We start from the raw sequence: 23,607 nt of genomic DNA on the forward strand, positions 1-23,607 counted from the left end.
AATGAATAAATTTACTTCCACGTTTGAAAGAAAAGTCTTGCTATGTATTTAGTATTAACACCAAGTATTATTTCATAAAAAGTTATATAATATTTTGCATTGGCATACGTAAAATATTTTTACATTGGCAAGGGTAAGGCAGATGCTTACTATTTAACATTAATGCCAATAGGTTTTGGGTAGGCATGATATTAAGTCTAACTTATTCTTGTTTGAAGACTTGTCCAGTCTTAATGAAGGATGGAAGGAACTGAAACTTAAGCTGCAATCCTATGTGCACTTACTTGGGAGTTAAGTTCTATCATACACAGTAAGAATTAATTCTGGGTAAGCAAACATAGGATGGCACTGTTAATAGGATAAAGGCCAAGCCATATGCTAGAGTTTCAAAATAAACAATTTCCCTTAAGAAAAAATTATCTTAATTTGTTTCCTCGGGAATATAATTTGTTTCCTCAGGAACATCCCACTGAGAGGACCAGAATAAGTAATAGGGTCTCTTTCCTCTCACCCCTCCCCCCGCCAGGCAAGAATAACATGAGCTTTGATCAGCCATTTTCAACCACTGTATTGTGGCACACTGGTGTGCCATGAATGGTCTGCAGATGTGCCATTGGAGTTTGAGAGAGAGTCATTTATTAATAGGGTCATTCGGAAATGTGAGCCCCCCACCAACAGCACAGTGTGCCTTGTCAATTGTCGAAAGACTGATGGTGGGCCTTGACAATTTTAGTACCTTGTCAGTGTGCCGTGAGACAACAAAGGTAGAAAATCACTGGCCAGGATCATAGGGAGGAGAGGAATGGACTGGTGCAACCTTGGCATCGTGATGTATTCTGAGGAGAACCTAGAAGAAGCCAGAAACCTCTGTGTGACCTGGAAGTGGGTCTTCTATACCTAAAAATAGAGCTGGAGGCTGGGAAATGATGTGGTTTGACCGTGCAAAGGTAGGAAAAGCTATTTTGGTGCTTTTTGTTTTTAAAATGCTTTCAAAGTGACCCCATTATTCACTGTGGACCCCAGTATCTGCAGATTTCCGTATCCATGGGGAATTCTGGAATGGAACCCCAGTGGATACTAAAGTCGTACAAAAGTGGATCCCAGCTTCCTAATCTAAACAATAAAGGAGCAAACCATAGTGTGCATACTTCAAGAGGAGGGAGCAAAAATGCTTCAACTGAACCCTATGTATATTTCTCTCACTGATGCAGTCATACCCAGACAGAAGGGCAAGGAAGGGAGAGCCTGCACATATTTTTTTCTAATTAATTTTATTTCCATCATCCATGGATAAGAACCTATTGCCTGAAACAGTACAGACTTTCAAGGGAAGATATATTGTGTGAACAATCTTTAAAAAGGTTATAGTCCTGATTTTGTGAACAAACTCTGATGTTCTGTACTCTCTCAAGAGGCAACAGATTACTTACATCTCCAATCCCACAATGATAAATCTACCACATGAATTCTACAAACATTCTTTTTAAGAAATCACAGAACTTCTGTAGCTGAAACTGCATCAAGACTTTAAAAAAAATGTACCTGCTGTTTAGAAATAGCTATGACATGATATAAACGACTTATGATGATCTTTCTGAAGCAGTTCTATTTTAATTTAACACTTTTTCCTCTCTTTAATTACTTAGTTCACACCCCAGCTTTTATAAGTAACGAACACATCAACACGTTCTTGCTCGTGAGACATGCGCTGACAGTGAAAAATAGCAACATCTGAAAAGTGACTAATGCCAGTTTAATGGCTTTGAATGAGAAAAATAAGCTTTTAAAAAGCCCACACAATTCATAAGAATTCAAGTTGATATTATGGAAAGCATCTGCAGGAGCCTGGCCTAGAGACAGCTTGTGGATGCCTTACCCAGGTCACAGAATCTGCTCAGTCCATATTCAACTTCGTAGAACTCTGTCACCAAAGAAGCTTTTGTTACAACTAACTACGGACTATAAAAGCAAAGCCCTTTCCCTATTTGTTTTATTATGAATCCACAAACTAACTCATCTTCTTGGAAGAGGGTCACCTAGCTAAATGTTTATTACAAAGTTGATATGTTGCCATACCCACTGTATCTCTCTCAGTGCCAATTATCATTAACATATTGGTATTTTCTGATTGGGTGTTGCAGCACAATCTGTGTATGTCTACTGAGAACTAAGTACCATTGATTTCACTGGCACTTGTTCCCAGGTAGTAATAGTGCCAGACTGCTGGGGCCCACTCCCTTTGGAATCCCTTCAGAACATTGGGTGTTACCACTGTCACTGATACTGATGATTTACAGATTAATCTGGTGGGCCTTAGGGCGTGACCCAACCTGGTTGACCCCAATGCCATTCTTACTCTCAGATAAGTGTGCATAAGATTGCAACCTTCCAATTTAACATTCCAAAAGGTTAGTTTCAGAGTTGACATGGCTGGTACTTTTCAAGTTCAAAATTTCAGAATTAAAATCATGAATGGTTTACAGTACATGAAAGTACATGAGCCATCAGTTATCTGCTTTTTGTCTGTAAATTGCTTTGTGAATTTTTGTTGAAAAGCAGTACAGTTAAGTCTCGGTATCCATGAGGGTTCCCTCCCAGAACTCCCAGGAATGCCAAAAACTGCATTAAAGGAAATCCATTTTAAAAAGCAGTGTCCCCTTGCTCAGCAATTTAAAAACAGCCTTGCTTATCTTTGTAATGCACAAGAATGACAGCAGGCAGACAATCAATCAATCTCTCTCCAGGTGCTTAGAAAGGTTTCATTCAGAGGTAAGCAACCCCTCCTTTCACCTCACCAGGAGCTTGGAAAAGAATGCACGGAGAATGCAAAGTGGAAGTGATAATCACGTCTGCTTTGCATTTTCACATGCTCCAGGGGGAAGGGAGGGGTCGCATGCTAGAAGTGAAGCCTTTCTAATTGCCTGGAGAGAGAGAGAGAGAGAGAGAGAGAGAGAGATAGGTCGATAATTAGGGTATATCTTTATATATATTCTTAACCACAATAATAATAATAATAATAATAATAATAATAATAATAATAATAATAATAATAATAATAATAATAATAATAAGTACTACTACTACTACTACTACTCCTACTCCTACTAGGGCAGGTCTGGTCTAGAGGGTTGAGCCTCCATTTGCCTGAAGATAACATCCGAAGGTCACCAGTTCGAGGCCACCAGCACCATGTGACCTTGAAGCAGCTGACAAGCTGAGCCGAGCTATTCCATCTGCTCTGAGTGTGGGAGGATGGAGGCCAGAATGTGGGACCAGATCAAGATAGAAACATCTGAATGTTGTGGTTCTTGAAAGATAGAAACCTTCTTTCAAATTGTAAAAATCCCTACGGGGATTTAAATTTGCCTGCCTATGTAAACCGCCTTGAATAAAGTCTAAGGAGAAATCTGAGGACCAAGAAAGGCAGTATAGAAATACCTGTATATTTATTATTATTGTAGTAGTAGTAGTAGTAGTAGTAGTAGTAGTAGTAGTAGTAGTAGTAGTAAAAACTGAAATGATAGTTTCAGGATGTCTATATTGTACCCCACATTTTTCTGATTTAATTAAAATTGGGTGCTGGGTATATTAAAGATATGCATATATACACCTCTCCAGTTAGAATATTTTCAAGGAATTTTAGTATAGTATTCCCTGAAAGCTTCAACTGCTGCCACATAATTTTATTTACTGGCAGTAACATGAACTACTTTTTCCTCCAGTGTAATGTTTGTATTTCAAATATTGCCAGGATTGTTTTTATGTATCTGTATATGGTGCTGGGTGTTTGCCAGGCAAGTATGACCCAGACCAGTCTCACAGCATTTTGCTTAGGCTGATGGCAAGGAAGTATTAGACCCCAAAGGCTTTAGAGAAAAGGTCAAATTTTGGTTCTACAGAGCAACCCCTCCCTCTAACTGGCTGGCTTAGGGGAGAGTGTGGAGACATAACCTTGACAGAGAATAAAAATATGTCTTTTACATTGCTTAAGATGCCTCTTACTGGTTATAACATTATTCCTAGTAATTATATTCTATACCCTCGCATAGACCACTCTTCTACAGAATACCATACAGTATATAATACTGTAACATATTATATTGCCTCAAGTATATCAATATCATTTTTTTCTTAAAAGTCATCCCAATTTCAGAACAATGAATAAGTTTATGAGGGCAGGAAGAATTTATTTCTTAGAGACTCTCCTCCCCCAAACTCCCACATCTGCACTCTAGAGTATTGTATAAGCATTTCAGAAAGTGAGCTGGCACTTCATTTTCATATTACCATTTTAGAAGAATAAACAACAACAACAATGTTCAATAAAATCCTGAAGTATATGGTAAGCAAGATAAACCAATAACTGAGCCTTCTAGCTAAACAAAATAAAATAAATTGGTATCTGTATCAATATTATGCATATATCTACCAAAGGAGGCATTTGCAAGAAAAATTTGCTGGACTAAATAATGTTTTAATTGTACAAATCTAATTACAAAACTCTTACAAAGGTTTTGAAGGAATGATATCCCCCATCATTCTTTGATAAGGGTAGTAACTGGCCCTCCTCACCCCCCAGCAGTGTCTTTTCCAGTGGCTGTCTGCTGGTATTCATTTGCATCTTTTTAGATTGTGAGCCCTATTGGGACAGGGAGCCATTAGTTATTTGATTTTTCTCTGTAAACCGCTTTGTGAACTTTTCGTTGAAAAGCGGTATATAAATACTGTTAATAACAACAACAACAACAACAATAATAATAATAATAATAATAATAATACAAGGGATACAAATACTTCAAGCTACATTCCTGTGATCACTTTTGCTGGTTAATTCTGTGTACAAGCACAAAAATATTAGAATACATAGGTTAGATTTTATTTTTAAAATCATTTCTTTCCCCTTGCTCTATTAAATTCTAGAAATACTACAAGTGCTAACAAACTGTTCTCCCTTACAAGGATATTTCTCTCTTCAGTTCCTGACCCATTCATTCTTTTAGCTTATATTCAAGTTTTTATTTTATATCAACCTCCAATTTAACCACTAATTAGTGCAATTTTGCAAGCTCATGGATTTCAAACTGAGGTCTGAGGAACTCTGGTTGGAACCATAAAAGAAGGAAAAGCAATTTCCCTGAAAGATAGTTTGTCCATCATTATTTATGCAAGCAACCATAAGAGAGTCTTGTGTATCCTAGGGTGCACTATTAGTTGAACCTGGCAATATTGATGCCCAATAGGCCATGAAAATGAGCTCTTGGCAAGGACTGCACACTCCAGAGCGTATACCAAAATTGTATTTTTCTGCAAACCAGTAAATTTGAAAACAATTCCATTTAAGTAGAATATTTGGAAACCGCTGCTGTTAAGATATTTGGCATCAAAATAAGTACTAATTAGTAATCAGCAGTATAGTATAAATATATTCCTTTGACAATTATGAATTCTATGTAATCCTGACTGGTCAATATTGTTTTGGGTTTCACCTTCGTCCCGTCTTTCAGTTCCTCAGAACTGACTTCTTCGATACCTCCCCTGAAACTTTATTCCCTCTCTCCTATTCCTGCAACTAATTCAAAAAGAGGTGCCTCTAAAGTGTTAGGAAGAATGAGAATATTGAACAAATGATAAACTATCAGCAAAACTAATCATGGTCATCCTGGCTAAGCAAAGAGGTCTAGCCAAGTAGCATTAGTCTATGGAACTCCTTGCCACAGGAAGTAGTGATGGCATCTTGCCTAGATGCCTTTAAGAGGGGATTGGACAAATTTCTGGAGGAAAAGTTTATCATGGGTTACAAGTCATGGTAGGTATGTGCCAGCTCCTGGTTTTAGAGGTAGGCTGCCTCAGATTGCCAGATGCAGGGGAAGACACCAGGATGCAGGTTGTGTCTTGTTGTCTTGTGTGCTCCCTGAAGTATTTGGTGGGCCACTGTGAGATACAGGAAGCAGGACTAGACGGGCCTTTGCCCTGATCCAGTGGAGCTCTTCTTATGTTCTTTAAGGAAACAGCAGTCTTGCTCAAATGATACCAGATTTTGTCCAAATGCAAACGGACGTTGAACAGTAATCTGTTAAGATGGGGGGAAGGTGTAACCTCAGGAAAGTGAAAGAGAGAAATGAGAACACTAAAATCATTTCTTTGTACCTTTTCTGCCTTCGATTAAAAGAAAAAGCTTTCAAAATCTATCACCTCCATAAGAGCCTATTTTAATACGACAGCTAACATATACAGCATTTGCAAAACTCCCATTCTGCTATGCATTTCAAGTAATTAATCTGGAGTCTAAGAAAGCCTATAGGATTAATAAGAAAATAAATCGAGGTTAAACTGTTTTAAAATCTCATCTTTAGAACAGGACCTCCGGCAAGTTCAATTTCATTGATGCAGAGTTATCACTTATAGGCTTGCTACAATAAATCAGTGTTCTCAGAAATAGATGGCTTAAAAAAACAGATCCATTATAGCCCGTGCGCTGCTAGAATCTTAAGTCCCTAAATACTCATGTGATATCATTATCAGCAGGATAACAATGTAAAACAGGAAATAGTCTCAATCTCAACTGTCACAGATAAAACTCTAGCATATGAGCTTTCCTCTCTTGCCTGTAACTCCATTCCACTGAAAGAGGCAATCTGTCAAGGAATTGCCCCCCATCAATATGGGTTGTATGAAAGAAAGGAGGTAGTAGAAATGAATATAAAAATCTTAATTTGCATTATTCTATTTAAAATTTATATATGGCAGATACAAGAGTGAGAACAAAACATCCTACAAAAGGTTTTGAACAGGAGTGCTCAAACTTTCAACTTTAGGGATGCTGGACCTTTAACAAGTGTATAGAAGAGAGAATTTCAGCAGGTGTAGCTTGTCATCTGTGGGATGACAAGTTGCACCTGCTGCAATTCTCTCTTCTATACGCTTGTTAAAGGTCCAGCATCCCTAAAGTTGAAAGTTTGAGCACCCCTGGTTTTGAAAATGTCAAAGCACCCCACAGCTAGTTCAGAAAAGAATTTATTCTCCATACAAACAGTTAGCACATTATCAGTTTGATCTTTCCCTATATACAGAAGATTCTCATAGGGCTCAATAAAGCCCTGTTTCTTCCCTTCCCCCTTGGCATGGATGCATGGGCATTTAGATGCATGGCAGCGCTGTCTGAGAAACTCGAGGTCTGTGCGCACTTCCAATAGAAGGTACGCATAAACTTCCTAGTCTCCAGAAAATTCTGCCCTGATGACTAACATGACTATATACAGGTGTGCGTCGCTTAGCACACATTCCAACCTATTACGGACCACATATATGATGGTTGGTTGTCCATTTACTGTAAACCAGCTGAAACACTTCACCTTGGAGTCCTTAGGAGGCCCCACAGACCTCCTCTGTTTTGAATCAGGCCTCAGAATGGCCTGCAGAAGCCTCAGGAAGCTATTTCTGGTTTTCAGAAAGCTACTTCCAATTTGCTTCCAAAAACTGGAAATGGCTTCCAGAGGCTTCTGCAGGCGATTCTGAGTCTCATGGGGCCCGGTGCAACCCAGAGAAGGCCTCTGGGACCTCCTAAGGACACCACCAAGTTAAGTTTTTATACAATTTTTGCATAACAACATCGCTTAATGAAGGGTTACTAGAATGCAACCCCAGTTGTTGGCATCCTTCAGTCTCAGAAGACTATGGTATTGCGCTCTGAATAGTGGTTCTGGAACAAAGTGTCCTTTCCAGTGCGCGAAGCCTGGGTAAAGTAGATATGGAGGATAGACTGTTTCCCATGCAGCAAATCCCCCCTCTCCATGTCGCTGAAATGGTCCAATGGAAAGGCAGAAGCCAATACGGTTGGTCCAGCGGCGTCGCAGGAGTTGCCAGAACGTGACTGTGTTCAGCCATGAACTGCCTCAGGGACTCCGGTTCCGGATTTTGCCTCAAGGTTGACTCCTAAAGCCTTTTCCATAACTGGAAACTCCAAACTCGTAGCCACAAGGCAGTGGAGGTTTGGGATCAGAGTTTTGCTTCTCTCAGATGAGCTGTCTTCCCAGGCTAATGAGTCCCATCTACCTGCTTAGAGGCTGCTTAGTGGCCTCTTAAGACAAGTACAGCCAAACCGAGGGCCTATTCTTATCCCCAGCCCCCAGGGGAAGATGCAACCCCATAGTTAAGCAAAGCATACATGTATACACCTCAAAGAGGAGGGAAGGGGAAGAAAACAAGGCTCTCTTGAATCTTATGAGATTCTTCCACACATAGACACTTTCCCCACACAGGAAAACGTTCTACTCATATTAATTCAAAGAAAAAAGGTACATTATACACATTGCATGGCAAATGCTTACCAGTCTACAATTGTTTAATCATGTTAAAAGCCATTGCCATTTGGCTTTGACTCATTCATCAATAGAAATAACACACTGGGGGACAGAAATCTAAACAAGTATTGTACTATAAACTGTGATGAACGTTCAGCTTATTTTCAGCATTAGACAGATTGGGAGAAAAAAAACACATTTGTATACAGTGTAACGCACACATAGCCAAAGCTGTTCCAAAACTGCCTAACCATTAGACAGATGACAGCATGACCCCTGTATTTTACTGACAGTTTCAAATTACCAAAATACAAGGGCACATAACTCCCAAAAAGTAGATAAAGGAAGAAATCAAAGCTATTAGGTAGTTGTTGGTAGCACTGAATTCGGTTGTTTTTAAAAGGAATTTGTGAATTGGATTGTTTGTATTTATAGTGTGATATGGACAGCATTGACATCAGGTTCCTGCGGGCCACGAGACAAAGCCCTGCAGTGGACACTATTACTTGCCCCATGATAGTGCATCAGGTGCTACTGGTACTAGTTCTGAGGAGTTAAGGATTGGCCCAGCTTGGTGCTGTGATGTGTATTGGCTCTCAACCAGTACCGAACCCCTGATGCCACCCCAAAGACATGCACTAAATATCCAGATGTCACACTAAACCATGATTAAACCATAATTTAGCATTATCAGCACATGCCTCAGGCCCATACATGAGAGGAAGAAATCTGCTATCTGTGTTCTTGGTTTTAAATCCAATAGAATGCCACTGACTACTCTCAAATGGTTTACATTTCAAGAACAAGACAGAATATTCAACTTGGGCCTGAACCTAACTGGATTTCCTGGTTTATTCCTACACATTGGTTAGAACATACTGGGGTTTGACAGGTTTGCACACAACAAATAATCCTCATTTGTTTTAAATCAGGAATGGATGGTTAAAATGTCTTCCCCTCATCTATGTAAGGCAGTGGTTCTCAAACTCTGAGGGAGCTTTACTCCATCAGTAAGTTCTTGTGGGGGAAGGGCTAGGGCAGTGACACAAGGCTTAGAACGTTCGGAGAAAGAGGCTGCAAAGCACTTCCATTTTACAGGAGGTGCTTTGCGCCCACTTTCTCCAAATGTTCCAAGCTTCGGGGAGCACTGCAGAGGGCTGTGCAGGACTCCCCGCACCTCCTGCAGCCTGCTGCAGCCCTGTCCTCATAAAGTAAGTCACAAGCACCCCCACTGCCCCCCATATGGGCGTGATCCTGGGGATCACTTCTGTGCCTCTCCCCTTCCCCTGCCCCTTAAAGGGATGGGGGAACCTTCACATGAACCTTTACACAACCAACCAGTTTGAGAACCACTGATGTAAGGAATTGAAAAAGAGAGCTTCAAATTTATTCTAATGACAGTTACGGTGGAATCCTAACCCACTTTCCAGCACTGACATAAGGGCAATGCAGCTCCAAGGTAAGGGAACAAACATTCCCTTACTTGGAGGAGGCCTCCGTGAGTGCCCCCCAACTGCAGGATGCAGCACACGTCCCATTGCCACAGCTATGCCAGTGCTGGAAAGTGGGTTACGATTTGGGCATAAGTCATCATTTAATCATCGTGTTAATTTTGGGAAGCACGGGACTAGGTTCTAAAGTATCTTCATCGTGATGCCCTAGCACCTGGAAGGAAGTGGTGATGATGCAATGACGTGATTGTGCAATGACATTATTACCACTTCTGGTTTGGAGGATGAACCCAAGCCTAAAAATAACAGAAAGGAGGACAAAGCAGGCAGGAGTGCCTTTTCAAGTATGCTAAAACTGTGCGCAACAGCTCTTTACTATGCGCAGCATCTACGTCTACTGTGCTAACCTCCTGCCACTGTGTGTAGGCTTGCACTGCGATCCTGCTGCCGGGCGGTGGGCTTCCTGAGACGCCCTGGTGAGTGCCTCGTGACTCCCCAGTGTGTCACAACACACACTTTGGAAACCTCTGACCTAATCAATGCATGTGGGAGAAAAGGGCTTAGGGTAAATCAGGAAGAATAACAGATCAAGGAATAGTCTAAATCAGTGGTTTCCAAACTTTCTCCAAGAGTTTGGGAACTGGGGCAAGTCATTGCAAGGGAGGGGTGAAGGTAGTGAAATGATCACACAGATCACACTGCTGTCTGGGACAAGGAGGGCTTTTTTCAACTTAGTATTAGCAGTGTTGGCCTGCTGGGGTGCGGGGAGCTTGTGGATGCATCTGATGGGCTCTTCAACGCTTGGAATATCTAAAAATAGTTATCATGACCCACTTCTGGTTTCACAATCACATCACTGTCTTCCCCATCATCCTATCCCTTAAGGGAACAGAGACAGGGCTTCCTTTGGCCTAATTTGTTAATCTATCTATTCAATTGTTTATCATGCCTAAAAGTGCTTTTTATATGTAACTAACAAAGCAGCCAGCTCCCTCCATGTCAAACTACATGACATGCACATGGCAAGTGTCAACATACAGAAGACACCATGATCACAAAGCTGGCAAAAACTGGTCAAAACTAGTGTAATAAGAACTGAAGAAATAATTGTCTTCAAACCACATAAGGAAGGGAATGCATACGTGCCACTGATATAGCAAACTGTCCCTCTGTATAAATATTGAACCCTACCCATCATGGGTAGAGACATTAGCCAACTTTTGCCTGCAGTCATACATGATGTCTCTCATTATGCAGAATAAACTTGGAGCATTTCATAGCTTCACCCTGTTGTGTATTAGCTTGCCATACCAGCCATGAACTGCTCTTTAGGAGCACCACATTAATTTGGTTAACAGAAAACAGAAAATTGATTGGCTTCATCACAAAGACATACCTACCTCAGAATGCCTTATTAGGCAATAAAAACCTGGTTTTACAATAAAACTGGAAGTAACTTTTTTTTTAACTGTAGCAGTCATTCTGAGTCCTGTAGAGGCCAGAGGTGAACGCACGTGGCCTCTGCGGGGCTCAGAAGACCCTCTGCAGGCAAGGAGAGCACAGCTCCCCACGCTTCTGGAGAAGGAAAACAGGGGAGGAGCATGGATCCTATCGATGGTTAACTGAAACCGTGGATATAGGATCTGTGGATATCAGGGCCCCTTCCCATACAAGAGTCCCTGGTATCTGCAGGGGTATGTTCCTGCCTCCCACAGATACCAGAAACCATGGGTGGGGGGAACCTATCTCCATGCAATTTCTGTGTCTCCTGTATCCATAACCTTCATTTAGCTTCCTCACCAAGCATGTACTGTATATGTCTTCCTTTTACCAAATGCTACAAGCTAAAAAGCTTACAGGAAGACAAGTAGGCAGGCAGCCTGAATGCTAGAGAAGACTAATGCACGTTAACATTAATGCTTTAAAACACTATTGAAACACATGTGTTCTTTTAAAATGTATTCGTCTCCCAAGTTAAAGTTTTTCTTTAAATCGGCAGTTTTAATTTTTAATGTAATTTTATAAACGCAATTTTCATGTATGCCTTAAGTCACTTCAGGAAATTCCAAGTTAAGCAATCAGATAAAAGTATAATAGAAATATATGCAACTATAACATTAAATGTGCTATTTTCCTGACTGTTTACGTTTACGGGAATTCATGTGCTGATTTTGAACAACACTCTTCTTCCAGCTCTATGGTCCATTATAACAGGAAATTAATGAGGGGGGGAGGCATATTTTAAGCATAAGAAGAAACACTTTTTGTTGTTGTTGCAAGGAACTTAGGGCCCAATCCTAACCAATTTCCCAGTGCTGGTGCAGCCATGCCAATGGGGCATGTACTTCATCCTGTGGTGGGGACACAGTCACAGACGCCTCCTCAAGGTATGGGAACATTTGTTCCTTTACCTACATAAGAACATAAGAACAGCCCCACTGGATCAGGCCATAGGCCCATCTAGTCCAGCTTCCTGTATCTCACAGCGGCCCACCAAATGCCCCAGGGAGCACACCAGATAAGAGACCTCATCCTGGTCCCCTCCCTTGCATCTGGCATTCTGACATAACCCATTTCTAAAATCAGGAGGTTGCGCATACACATCATGGCTTGTACCCCATAATGGATTTTTCCTCCAGAAACTTGTCCAATCCCCTTTTAAAGGCATCTAGGCTAGACGCCATCACCACATCCTGTGACAAGGAGTTCCACAGACCGACCACACGCTGAGTAAAGAAATATTTTCTTTTGTCTGTCCTAACCCGCCCAACACTCAATTCTAGTGGATGTCCCCTGGTTCTGGTATTATGTGAGAGTGTAAAGAGCATCTCCCTATCCACTCTGTCCATTCCCTGCATAATTTTGTATGTCTCAATCATGTCCCCCCTCAGGCGTCTCTTTTCTAGGCTGAAGAGGCCCAAACGCCGTAGCCTTTCCTCATAAGGAAGGTGCCCCAGCCCCGTAATCATCTTAGTCGCTCTCTTTTGCACCTTTTCCATTTCCACTATGTCTTTTTTGAGATGCGGCAACCAGAACTGGACACAATACTCCAGGTGTGGCCTTACCATAGATTTGTACAACAGCATTATAATACTATCCGTTTTGTTCTCAATACCCTTCCTAATGATCCCAAGCATAGAATTGGCCTTCTTCATTGCCGCCGCACATTGGGTCGACACTTTCATCGACCTGTCCACCACCACCCCAAGATCTCTCTCCTGATCTGTCAGACAGCTCAGAACCCATCAGCCTATATCTAAAGTTTTGATTTTTTGCCCCAATGTGCATGACTTTACACTTGCTGACATTGAAGCGCATCTGCCATTTTGCTGCCCATTCTGCCAGTCTGGAGAGATCCTTCTGGAGCTCCTCACAATCACTTCTGGTCTTCACCACTCAGAAAAGTTTGGTGTCGTCTGCAAACTTAGCCACTTCACTGCTCAACCCTGTCTCCAGGTCATTTATGAAGAGGTTGAAAAGCACCGGTCCCAGGACAGATCCTTGGGGCACACCGCTTTTCACCTCTCTCCATTGTGAAAATTGCCCATTGACACCCACTCTCTGCTTCCTGGCCTCCAACCAGTTCTCAATCCACGAGAGGACCTGTCCTCTAATTCCCTGACTGTGGAGTTTTTTCAGTAGTCTTTGGTGAGGGACCGTGTCAAACGCCTTCTGAAAGTCCAGATATATAATGTCCATGGGTTCTCCCGCATCCACATGCCTGTTGACCTTTTCAAAGAATTCTATAAGGTTCGTGAGGCAAGACTTACCCTTACAGAAGCCATGCTGACTCTCCCTCAGCAAGGCCTGTTCGTCTTTGTTCCCTTACCATATAGTTCCTTTACTAAGGTTCCTGGAACATTTGTTCCCTTACCATAAATGACCTGGAGTCAGGGCTAAGCAGCGAGATGGCCAAGTCTGCAGATGACACTGAACTTTTCCAAGTGGTGAAGACCAGAAGAAACTGTGAAGAGCTCCAGAAGGATCTCTCCAAACTGGCAGAATGGGCAGCAAAATGGCAGATGCGTTTCGATGTAAGTAAGTGTAAAGTCATGCACATTGGGGCAAAGAAGCAAAACTTTACATATAGGCTAATGGGTTCTGAGCTGATCAGGAGAGAGATCTTGGGATGGTGGTGGACAGGTCGAGAAAAGTGTCGACCCAATGTGCGGCAGCACTGAAGAGGGCTAATTGCATGCTTGGGATAATTAGGAAAGGCATTGAGAATAAAACAGCTAACATTGTAATGCCATTGTACAAATCGATGGTAAGGCCACAACTGGAGTATTGTGTCCTGGCCACCACATCTCAAAAAAGACATAGTGGAGATGGAAAAGGTGCAAAAGAGAGCAACCAAAATGATTACTGGGCTGGGGCACTTTCCCTATGAGGAAAGGCTACTACGTTTGGGCCTCTTCAGTTTTGAAAAGAGGCGCCTGAGGGGGAACATGACTGAAACATACAAAATCATGCAGGGTATGGACAGAGTGGACAGAGAAACACTCTTTTCCCTCTCACATAACACCAGAACCAGGGGACATTCATGAAAGTTGAGTGTTGGGAGAGTTAGGACAGACAGAAGAAAATAATTCTTTACCCAGCGTGTAATTAGTTTGCGGAACTCTTTGCCACAGGAAGTAGTGGTAGCATCTTGCCTGGATGCCTTTAAGAGGGGACTAGACAAATTTCTGGAGGAAAAGTTCATTACGGCTTACAAGTCACAGTAGGTATGTTCAAACTCTTGGTTTTAGAGACAGGCTGCCTCTGATTGCCAGATGCAGGGGAGGGCACTGGGATGCAGGTTGTGTCTGTTGTCTTGTGTGCTCCCTGGGGTATTTGGTGGGCCACTGTGAGATACAGGAAGCTGGACTAGATGGGCCTTTGGCCTGATCCAGCAGAGCTCTTCTTATGTTCTTGGGGCTGCATTGTGGCTGCACTGGAGCTGGAAAATTGGATAGGATTGGGCCCTTAAACAGTAGGGAAAATGGTTGAGAATAAAGTATTGTTTGGACCTGAGAATCCCTGATAGGTTCACTCACATCCAACCAGGAAAAAAAGGACCATTTACAAGGTAGGAGAACACAAATAGAAATCTTGGGAGTGTACAATGGCTTGGGACAAAATGTTCTGAACAATTATTTGGAGGACTTCATCCAAAAACGTACTGGCAGACACTGCTCCTTTTAATCATGATGATAAATGTTTTGCTTTATTCAGTCAACCACTACCAAATAAACATTTCTTAAGCATATTGGTAGCAATCAGCCAGTGATAAAAGTGTAGTAGAAATCAATTATATCCTATAGTGTAAATCCTTGATGAATAAATTGTTTAAGCCAGTTGATGTTAATTAGATTTTGCAATGGTGTATAGAGAAGTCATGGGTAGAGAAAGCAGAGTATTAATTGACATTACTTTTTCCTAATGTCATACTAATCTGTAGCTGATCTAGTACAACAATTCGGGTGGGTAAAGCAGTGCAACAAGATGTGCCATCAAAATGTAGAAAAACAGCACAGAAGATAAAGCGCTTGGAACACAGCAGTATTGCACATCATCATAGAGGTGCAATTTATAATTTGGAGTGCAATTTCAAATTAGGGAGCAAAAAAAAAAAATGATTTGAAAATCTTCTGTTCATAATGCACAGAATTTGTAACCTAAAGTTCTTAAACAGCGCTTCCTGTTTCAGAGGTTTCATGCCTTTCTGTGGCTTATATTTTACCAGCACTAAAAATTTATTGGCACCAGTGTGTCAGGTGCTATGCATTTAAAATTTGCTGTATTCTATTTTAAAGACAGCCTTGCTATATGCCACTGGAATTCCCATGAACAAAAATTAACCAATTTCTGCCCAGCCTACAGGTGTGCACGTTTGAACCCTGTTGTGTATATGCAGCGTTGGGCAGAAATGGCTTAAGATAGAGAATAAACTCTTAAACTTTTAAAAATCTCCATCAAACCTCCACTTACTCCACTTACTATAGACATCATATGGCTCATTCAATTCCTAATTGAAAATGAATGGAAGGGCTGCCTTACACAGTAGAGGAAAAGATTTCTGCTATCACCAAAAGATGCATCTGCTGTATATTTCATCCCTATTAACAGGTACTCATTAACATACCGTGTTTGTGGTAGTATCAAACAGCAGCAGTTATTTGGGGATAAATATTTGTTTCAAGTCAGCAAATTTCCATGGAATATGTATAAAATATTGTTTTATATCATATTGTTGTTAGACTTCAATATCATGTTGTTGTTAGACTTCATTGTGCTATTTTTTTTTAAAGGAACTATGATTAGTATTGCAAAAGGCTCACAGTTTTCAGCATAAAATAGTATACAGACAGCAAGTTAGCCTGTTCCCAAATAGACTTTTTTGTCTTTGGAACCTTCTAAAGACAGGTTAAACCTATCTATCTTAAGCCATTAAACAAAACTGTCACGCATACACATATAAATCTTACAAACTTATATTGCATTGTCTGTTAGTGGAAACCCACTAACCAGGGGCAGCGCGTGCCTCCACATCGCCTGAATCTGCTGCACAGTATCACCTGCTCACAACTCTCCAATGGGGGGCGATCAGGTGGGCAAATGAGCAGGTGCACATCTGCACTTCCCATTCCCTTTACTTACAAAGCATGTGCAATACAGCTTTCTCAGTCTACACCTCTTCTGTTTGAAATGAATGGGTGCAAGTGATGTTGGACAGTGTGGGAAGGCTGCATGCAGTGATCTTTGTAAGTACAGGCAAGGGGAGAGCAGCCTCCCAATTGCCTATACCTGCCTACTTGGTGCTTCATAAATATCAGGTACAAGAAGTGATTTGAGGCTGCAGCAGCTCCCCCCCCCCCATTTCTTTCTCCAGCAGTACTGAAGAGAGAAGGAGGCTGCCACTACTGTGATCCTGGGACTTGCTCCCAGTCACTAAAACTATATACTCTTAACTCAGAGTATAATTTTCCCCCTTAGTTCCTAAGTTGTTGAAATCCTTCATCATATTTTACTGTCAGAATGTTGTGTTCCATCTACTGCAAAAATGTTACTAAATTTCCTGAAATATGGATTAATAATAAAAACACTGCAGCCCAATCCTAACTTGCGCTGGAACACGTAAGACAAGTGGTCTGCACTGTATCCAGCGACAGGTAGGAGGTGGCTGCCATGCAACTAGGAGTAAAGGAATATTTATCCCCTTCCAAGCTGGTGGAAGGGTCTTGAGCCGCCTGAACGCATAGTTAGGATTTTGCTCTTAATTTCTAAATGATCACTTCCTAATGAAGGGAGGCCACAGCACCACAGAACACACCCTAATCTCTAAAAACCAAGTATGTGATGCTGCCTTTTGAGAAAACTGGAGTTTATTTTCATTTCTGGTTTGAATGCCAGCAACTGTAGCAACAAAGATTAATTGTTAATGACATTTGGGGGAAAGAAACATCTCCTGTAACTTATCAGCAAGCTCTCTGCATGAGACTGACAAGAAACTGACAAGAACAGTCCAGTCCAGTCCAGTCCCAAAGCTATTTCTCATTACTTTTGATAGGCACAGATACACTTGTGAGATTCACACCCTTGCTTGCAGAGCCAGGGAAACATAATCCTGAATGGAAATCATAATATGCTCCTCTGTTCCAGATAGATGGCATGCATTTTCTAGAGTTTTCCTCCGGGTACATCTTCCTTCTGAATGAATAGCTCTCTTTTCCAAAAGTTGCAACAAGCTCCCCAAATCCTTCTGAAAACGGAGGAATGACAATAGGCAGAAAAGGACAACAAATGCAAATACTGTGAAAACTGTCTTAGGGCGCAATCCATAGCACTTGCTTGGCAGGCGCAAATCTCTTTTGACAATTGATGAGTGTTGCGAAAATGCCATAAAGCACTTTCGCCCCACTTCCAGGGAAGATAGGCCACGCACAGATGTGTGTTGGCCAAGTTAGGATTGCACTGTTAGTCATTTCTGTAACTGAAGCAAAAAATTAAAGCAAGTAGAATTATGAATACCCACTTCACATTCCAGAGATTACAATCTCATGCATGATTACATGCAAATAAATGTCACCAGTTTAATAGAACTTTAGGGCCATGTCACATGAAATGGCTACTTATGTACAAGATTATATTCAAACCTTCCATTATATGAACAAATTCTCTAAAGAAGCCATCTTTCAACAAGACAGCTTTCCATAACTAATGAACATACAATTCAGAGATGTATGCATTCGTTTTAATTAAGTTCTAAAGCCACAATAAAGTTAATTTGTGAGAAGCTTTTGTATCTTCTCTGCCAAGACAGTTCCAGTATTCTGGCACAGGTGCAGCTGAACTCTATGGCAGATGTAAAAACACATAAAACATAGTGTTAGTCACAAGCTGACATCATTTAGACTTTTCTGCTGCAAGAGTGATTTAAGGTCACAGTCCTTACTACCTAATAACATAAAATGAGACCTTTCTTATGTCTACCTGTAGTGCATTTCCTAATCTCCACTACAATTAAGAACATGGAAGATGCATGTCAGAAAAAATATTTTAAGCATTTAATAATTGGGAATGTAGCCCAAAAGCAAGTGTGCTTGATGTGTACACATTACTGAACTTGGGACACACCCTTATGTTATCTGACTTAAGAATGTGTAGAAAAGCAAAAGGAACAGAGGATCACCTTCCAGCATGTTTAAGGCTACAATCCTACACATACTTACCTAGGAATAAGATCCATGGATTACAACTGGGCTTTTGTTTAGATTAAATTTCATCTTATTCACTGACAGTCCATCACCAATCCTAGACAACACATCGGAATCTCCCTTGCTTTCTTGGAGCAGATGTAATCAAGGAATAGAGCTGGATGTCATCAGTGTAGTGACATCCCAGCACACATTTATGGTAACTTACTCAGAGGTTTTATGTAGTTATTTTAAAAAGATGGAAATCTGCAACATGCAGCAAAACAAAAAGCCAGGAGAACAGTAGCCCCCCTACCAGTATCTGCTGGGTCTGACACTTGAGGTAGAACCAGAGCCACTGAAAAAAAATGGTGCTTCTCATCCCCAAGAGAGAACTCATAAGGATGCCATTGTCAATGGTACTGAAAGTATCTGAGATATCCAGGAGAACTAACAGAATCATGTTGCCCTGTCCACATCCTGGTATAGGTTATTCAGGAGAGTAACCATGATGGCTTCAGTCCCAAATCCAGGTAAGAAACTAGGGGTGCAATCCTAACCCCTTATGTCAGTGCTTTCCAGCACTGGCATAGTGGTGCCAGTGGGACATGTGCTGCATCCTGCAGTTGGCTGTCACTCATGGAGGCCTCCTCAAAGTAAGGGAATGTTTGTTCCCATATCTCAGAGCGGCATTGCCCTTATGTCAGTGCTGGAAAGCACTGACATAAGGGGTGAGGATTGCACCCTAGGGTGATAACAATCCAAATATTTGATACCCTTCAGGAAGACCTTAAGTTGAGGCAGAACTATGTTTTACATCATCTTGTCCAAGGATGGCAAATTGGAAACTAGCTGATAGTTACTGAGATAGGAAGGTCCCAATTAGGGCTTCTTCAAGAAGGATCTCCTTCTTAAAAAAAAAGTTTTCTTTGAACATACCAGGATCATACCTTCTAACATAACTTCCCGCAACAAAGGACTCACAACTTCCACCAGCCAAAATACACACACACTCATACATGAGTAAAAAGACTTTCCAGATAAAACAAGCAAGAGTTTCAAGGAAGGTTCAGTGCATTCTTTTGTACTTACTTATTCTGCATCATGTTCATTATAACCCAGTCAGATGGATAGACATTCTTCCCAATTAGGTTTTTGAACATGATGAACGTCTCCATCAGGAAGTCCTAAAATAAAGAAGGACACATCTGAAAAGCGCCACTGATTTAGTTTTTTAGAGGGAAAAAATCCAACTGGGTGAGGGGAAAGTCAGTAGATTAATGACCAGACTCAAAAAGTTTATCTCACTGGACAAATAGAACCAAACATCTACTATCCAACGCTCTGTGAAGAGCTGACTACTATGCAGCAATATATATCATAAAGACAGATTTGTCAAGCAGTATCAAATGGTAATGAACTAAATAATTGTTTTAGTGACAACAGCTGAAAGGAAAGTAAACTTTGTTACAAAATCACCATCACAGACAAAAAAAACACACCCCAAAATGTGTAGTTACATTGCAACTTATTTCCTTGGGGGGAAGGGGGTTTAATGTCATGTTGCAACTCATATTACTTTCTGAATCAAGGAGGTCTAAAGTTTAATGTACACGTTAAGCTTTAAGCTGGCTAAAAGCTTCAGCAGCTAAGGAGAAAAAGACATTGATTTTCAGTCAAGTCAGTAAATTCAAAATGTGGCTCCTGTGCAGTCACTACTAGAATGATTCCACATAAAACACCAAGGAAAACGTATTTTGACATGAATAGATTGACCTTGCAGGCTTCAAATTTGTAAGTGACAGTAGGTAATGTAAGCTGTTAGCAATATATAAAGGAGTGTTTTTATTCCAGGCACGTTCTTAACAAGCTCAATAAATGTGTCATTACCTTAAGTGACCAAACTGCATTCTTTACTACTAATTTTCCCTATATAATGTTGAAACCTTAATATTTTTTTCTTAATCAGACCTAATATTTTGCTGAGTTATCGTATAGCCTCCCTTTCATTAAAATGCATGTTTTCTTATTGCATAAAATGGTAGATTTTCTTGCTATCTTGCTATATAGCATAATCATTGAGACTTTAGTAGAACTTATGCCCATGTGAATAGGGGGGAGCAGAACTGGGCCTGAAGAGTTAATTCTGAATATTTTACAGCTGCAGATATACAGCAAGACACTCTGTAAAAGTGGATTCCATTTCATACTTTGTTGTACTGCATGCTTTCAACTGTTGGGTTTTCACATATTTTGCCGAAGTTTGACAGATGAATTTCCATACACTTTGCAGACTGACTTGCATACTTTACTAACCATGAAGGTGGAAGAACAGATTATCAATGCTAACTTGCTGATTCAGTAACTCATGCTTAATTTATTAACATTTACACTTAAATAGTCTCATATTCACAAAAGAACTTTGACAATCAGAAACAGTTTATTTAGTAGTACTTATTTTAGAAACTTGGCAATTTGTGGCTAACACCTGCCTCCTCATTGAAGCACCTCTCCCCCTCCTTCTTTGACCTTCTTAAAACAAGTAGGATGGAAAGAAGAAGAGGTTAGGACTAATGTGAATGTCCATCTCACTGTCTGGTTCTTCCTTGCTCAGTCATTTTATTTTAAAGGAAATCAAGACCCAGCTCTACTAGGAAGAAGAATCTCTCTCACTGGCACTTTTCAGTCTCTCCCACCAACTAAGCGGAAAGGAAAATCCAGACCCAGCTATGCTTTGTTTCCTTTAACACAAACTCCATCAAAGTCAAGCTCCATGTAGCTCAGCATTTCCAAAGTCCAGCAATGACATTTATGTCATCACCATTCATCCAGAAACACCAAGAAGCTGCCACATAGCAAGAGGAAGAGTTCATGCAGTGGCACAGACTGTTTAGCTAGATTATTTCCCTGCAGTATACCAATTTGTCCTTTCTAAGCAGGAGAAAAACAAGACTAAGGAAAGTGATTTAGAGGGCCAGCGCATGTTGTAGTCTGCCCCAATTTATTGGATTAAAAACACATTTATTTAATCTAAGCACATTTTAATATAAACTTGCATATATGTAAGCCTACAAGTAAAACAAAATGTGTAGATTACCTTTGAAAAGTAAATAGTTACAAAGCCACTTGTTTTAGTGACTGTGAAATGATTTAGTAAAAATCTGGCCACCTTTCAGGGGTGCTGCCACCAATGGAGGTGGAAGGGTTGGCGGTAAAGAGTAGGGCCTTCTCTTTAGTGACATCAACCTAAGGAATTCCCTTACTCTCAATTTACAAACTGCACTCTCCTTAGAGCAGTGTTTCTCAGACTGTGGGTCGGTACCCAATAGGTGGGTCATGAGTCAATTTCAGGTGGGTCCCCATTCATTTCAATATTTTATTTTTAATATATTAGGCTTGATGCTACCATGCTATGTGACTGCATTTGGGGAAATGTTACAGATCTGTACCTTTAACAGGCTACTATGTATATTCTTTAAATGATAGTAAATGGAACTTACTCCTGGGTACATGTGGGTAGGATTGCAGCCTAGGATGGTTAAAAATGATGATGTCACTTCCAGTCATGATGTCACTTCCGGGGGATCATGACAGATCCTCATTCTAAAAAGGTGGATCCTGTCAGGATGGATCAGGTCAGGATCCTGACATTCTCATTCTAAAAAGTGGGTCCCAGTGCTAAATGTGTGAGAACCACTGCCTTAGAGGCTTTCTGGTGGGGCCTAAAGACATCTTTTTTTACACTATCCTTCTGAGTTTAGGTCTTCTTCAATAAGGATATTTGGTGTTTTTTGCTGATTAGTTTTATCGGCTAGCAGTTTTTATTGTTTACTTCTGGTTTTCTTTTCTTTTTTTCCCTTGCTCCTGACTTTTAATTAGATTTTTAGATTGTCTGTTGTTTTTAGGAGATTTTAATGTTTATTTTAAAAAATTTTTATAATGTTTATATCTTTATGATTTGTATAAGCCTCTTTAAATGCCTGTCAGAGAGATAAAATGAGATATGATTTGTAAATAAATAAACATTAATTTTATATTTTAGCCTAATGTGGGTTCCCCTAAGGTGTGGGACCCAACTGGGAGCAATTGGTCCTATTGGGTTAAAGCTGGCCCTGCATGGAAGGACCTCTGCCTGAAAGCCTGAAGTGCCCCTGCTCATCAGAGTAGGCAATTCTGAGCTAGATGCACTAATCATCAGTCTCTAAACACAGCTCCATGTTTACACTTGAATAGGGCAACTAAAGCATTTGGGGTGGTACCCCAAATCAGCTTTTCCTTCTATGAAGCAGAACTTCAAAAAGAGCAAACAGATGTAACTGCAATTTGTTCTATTTAAGCTACTAGCAGTAGTCTTCAAGCTAAAATGAGGTTTATGACGTACAAGCAAAGAAGAGGCCAAACGAAGCCAAAGATCAACTGCTTTATATCAGAAAACAGCAAGAAAAGTAATTTCCCAATAGGTTGGGGTCAGTATGTCAGACTCCAAAGCAGTGCTTATGGACACAATAGGCAATTAAACTTTCAGGGATGAAGCTATCAGCTTGACCTTGTCTGAATAAGATCTACATACAGAATTCACTTCCAGCTCATACACAGAAGAACATGTTTTAGTAGCACTTCATTGGAACAACTAAAGCTGCAAATCTAAAACCTAGTCATCAGTCTATAAGTCTCACTGTAGTCAACAAGTCTCACTACATAGTAAACATGTTTAGCTTTGGATAGTAAAAGAGGAGATGTTAAGAGAAAGAGTAGCAAATAAATTACTTCTTCCACACTGAATCCTTGTCAAACTCAATCTATATTAAAATGGGATCCTCAGTGAAAAAAATTGGATTGGTGCTTTTGCAGATAACTTACTTTAGATAAAAGATCCCAGGATGCAAAAGGATGAAGAAACAACATTTTATAAGAATAGGTTAAAATACGTAATTTTAAGTAGAATCATGTCCGTAGCTGCACTGTTGGTTCCTGGGACTGCACAACATGGTTTTAAAGTTTCTATAGCAGGGGAGGGCAAACTCTCAACTTTAGGGATCCTGGACCTTTAACAATTGTGTAGGAGTGAAAATTTCAGCAGGTGCAGCCAGTCATCTGTGAGATGACAAGCTGCACCTGCTGAAATTTTCTGTCCTACACAATTGTTAAAAGTTCAGGATCCCTAAAGCTGAAAGTTTG

General features: G+C 40.6%; 1 protein-coding gene across 5 annotated transcripts in view; it reads right to left on the bottom strand.

Annotated features, from left to right (window-relative positions):
* The window catches only part of DOCK1 (dedicator of cytokinesis 1), a 484,421-nt gene that overhangs the window by 174,603 nt on the left and 286,211 nt on the right, over positions 1–23,607 (bottom strand). For all 5 annotated transcript variants that reach the window (XM_066618882.1, XM_066618881.1, XM_066618883.1 and 2 more), the window contains exon 29: positions 19,522–19,616. In XM_066618882.1, coding sequence (XP_066474979.1) covers positions 19,522–19,616 — 95 coding nt within the window. The remainder of the gene's footprint in view (positions 1–19,521; positions 19,617–23,607) is intronic.

Source organism: Tiliqua scincoides, chromosome 3 (genome assembly GCF_035046505.1).
Source record: "Tiliqua scincoides isolate rTilSci1 chromosome 3, rTilSci1.hap2, whole genome shotgun sequence".
NCBI classification, from domain to species: domain Eukaryota; kingdom Metazoa; phylum Chordata; class Lepidosauria; order Squamata; family Scincidae; genus Tiliqua; species Tiliqua scincoides.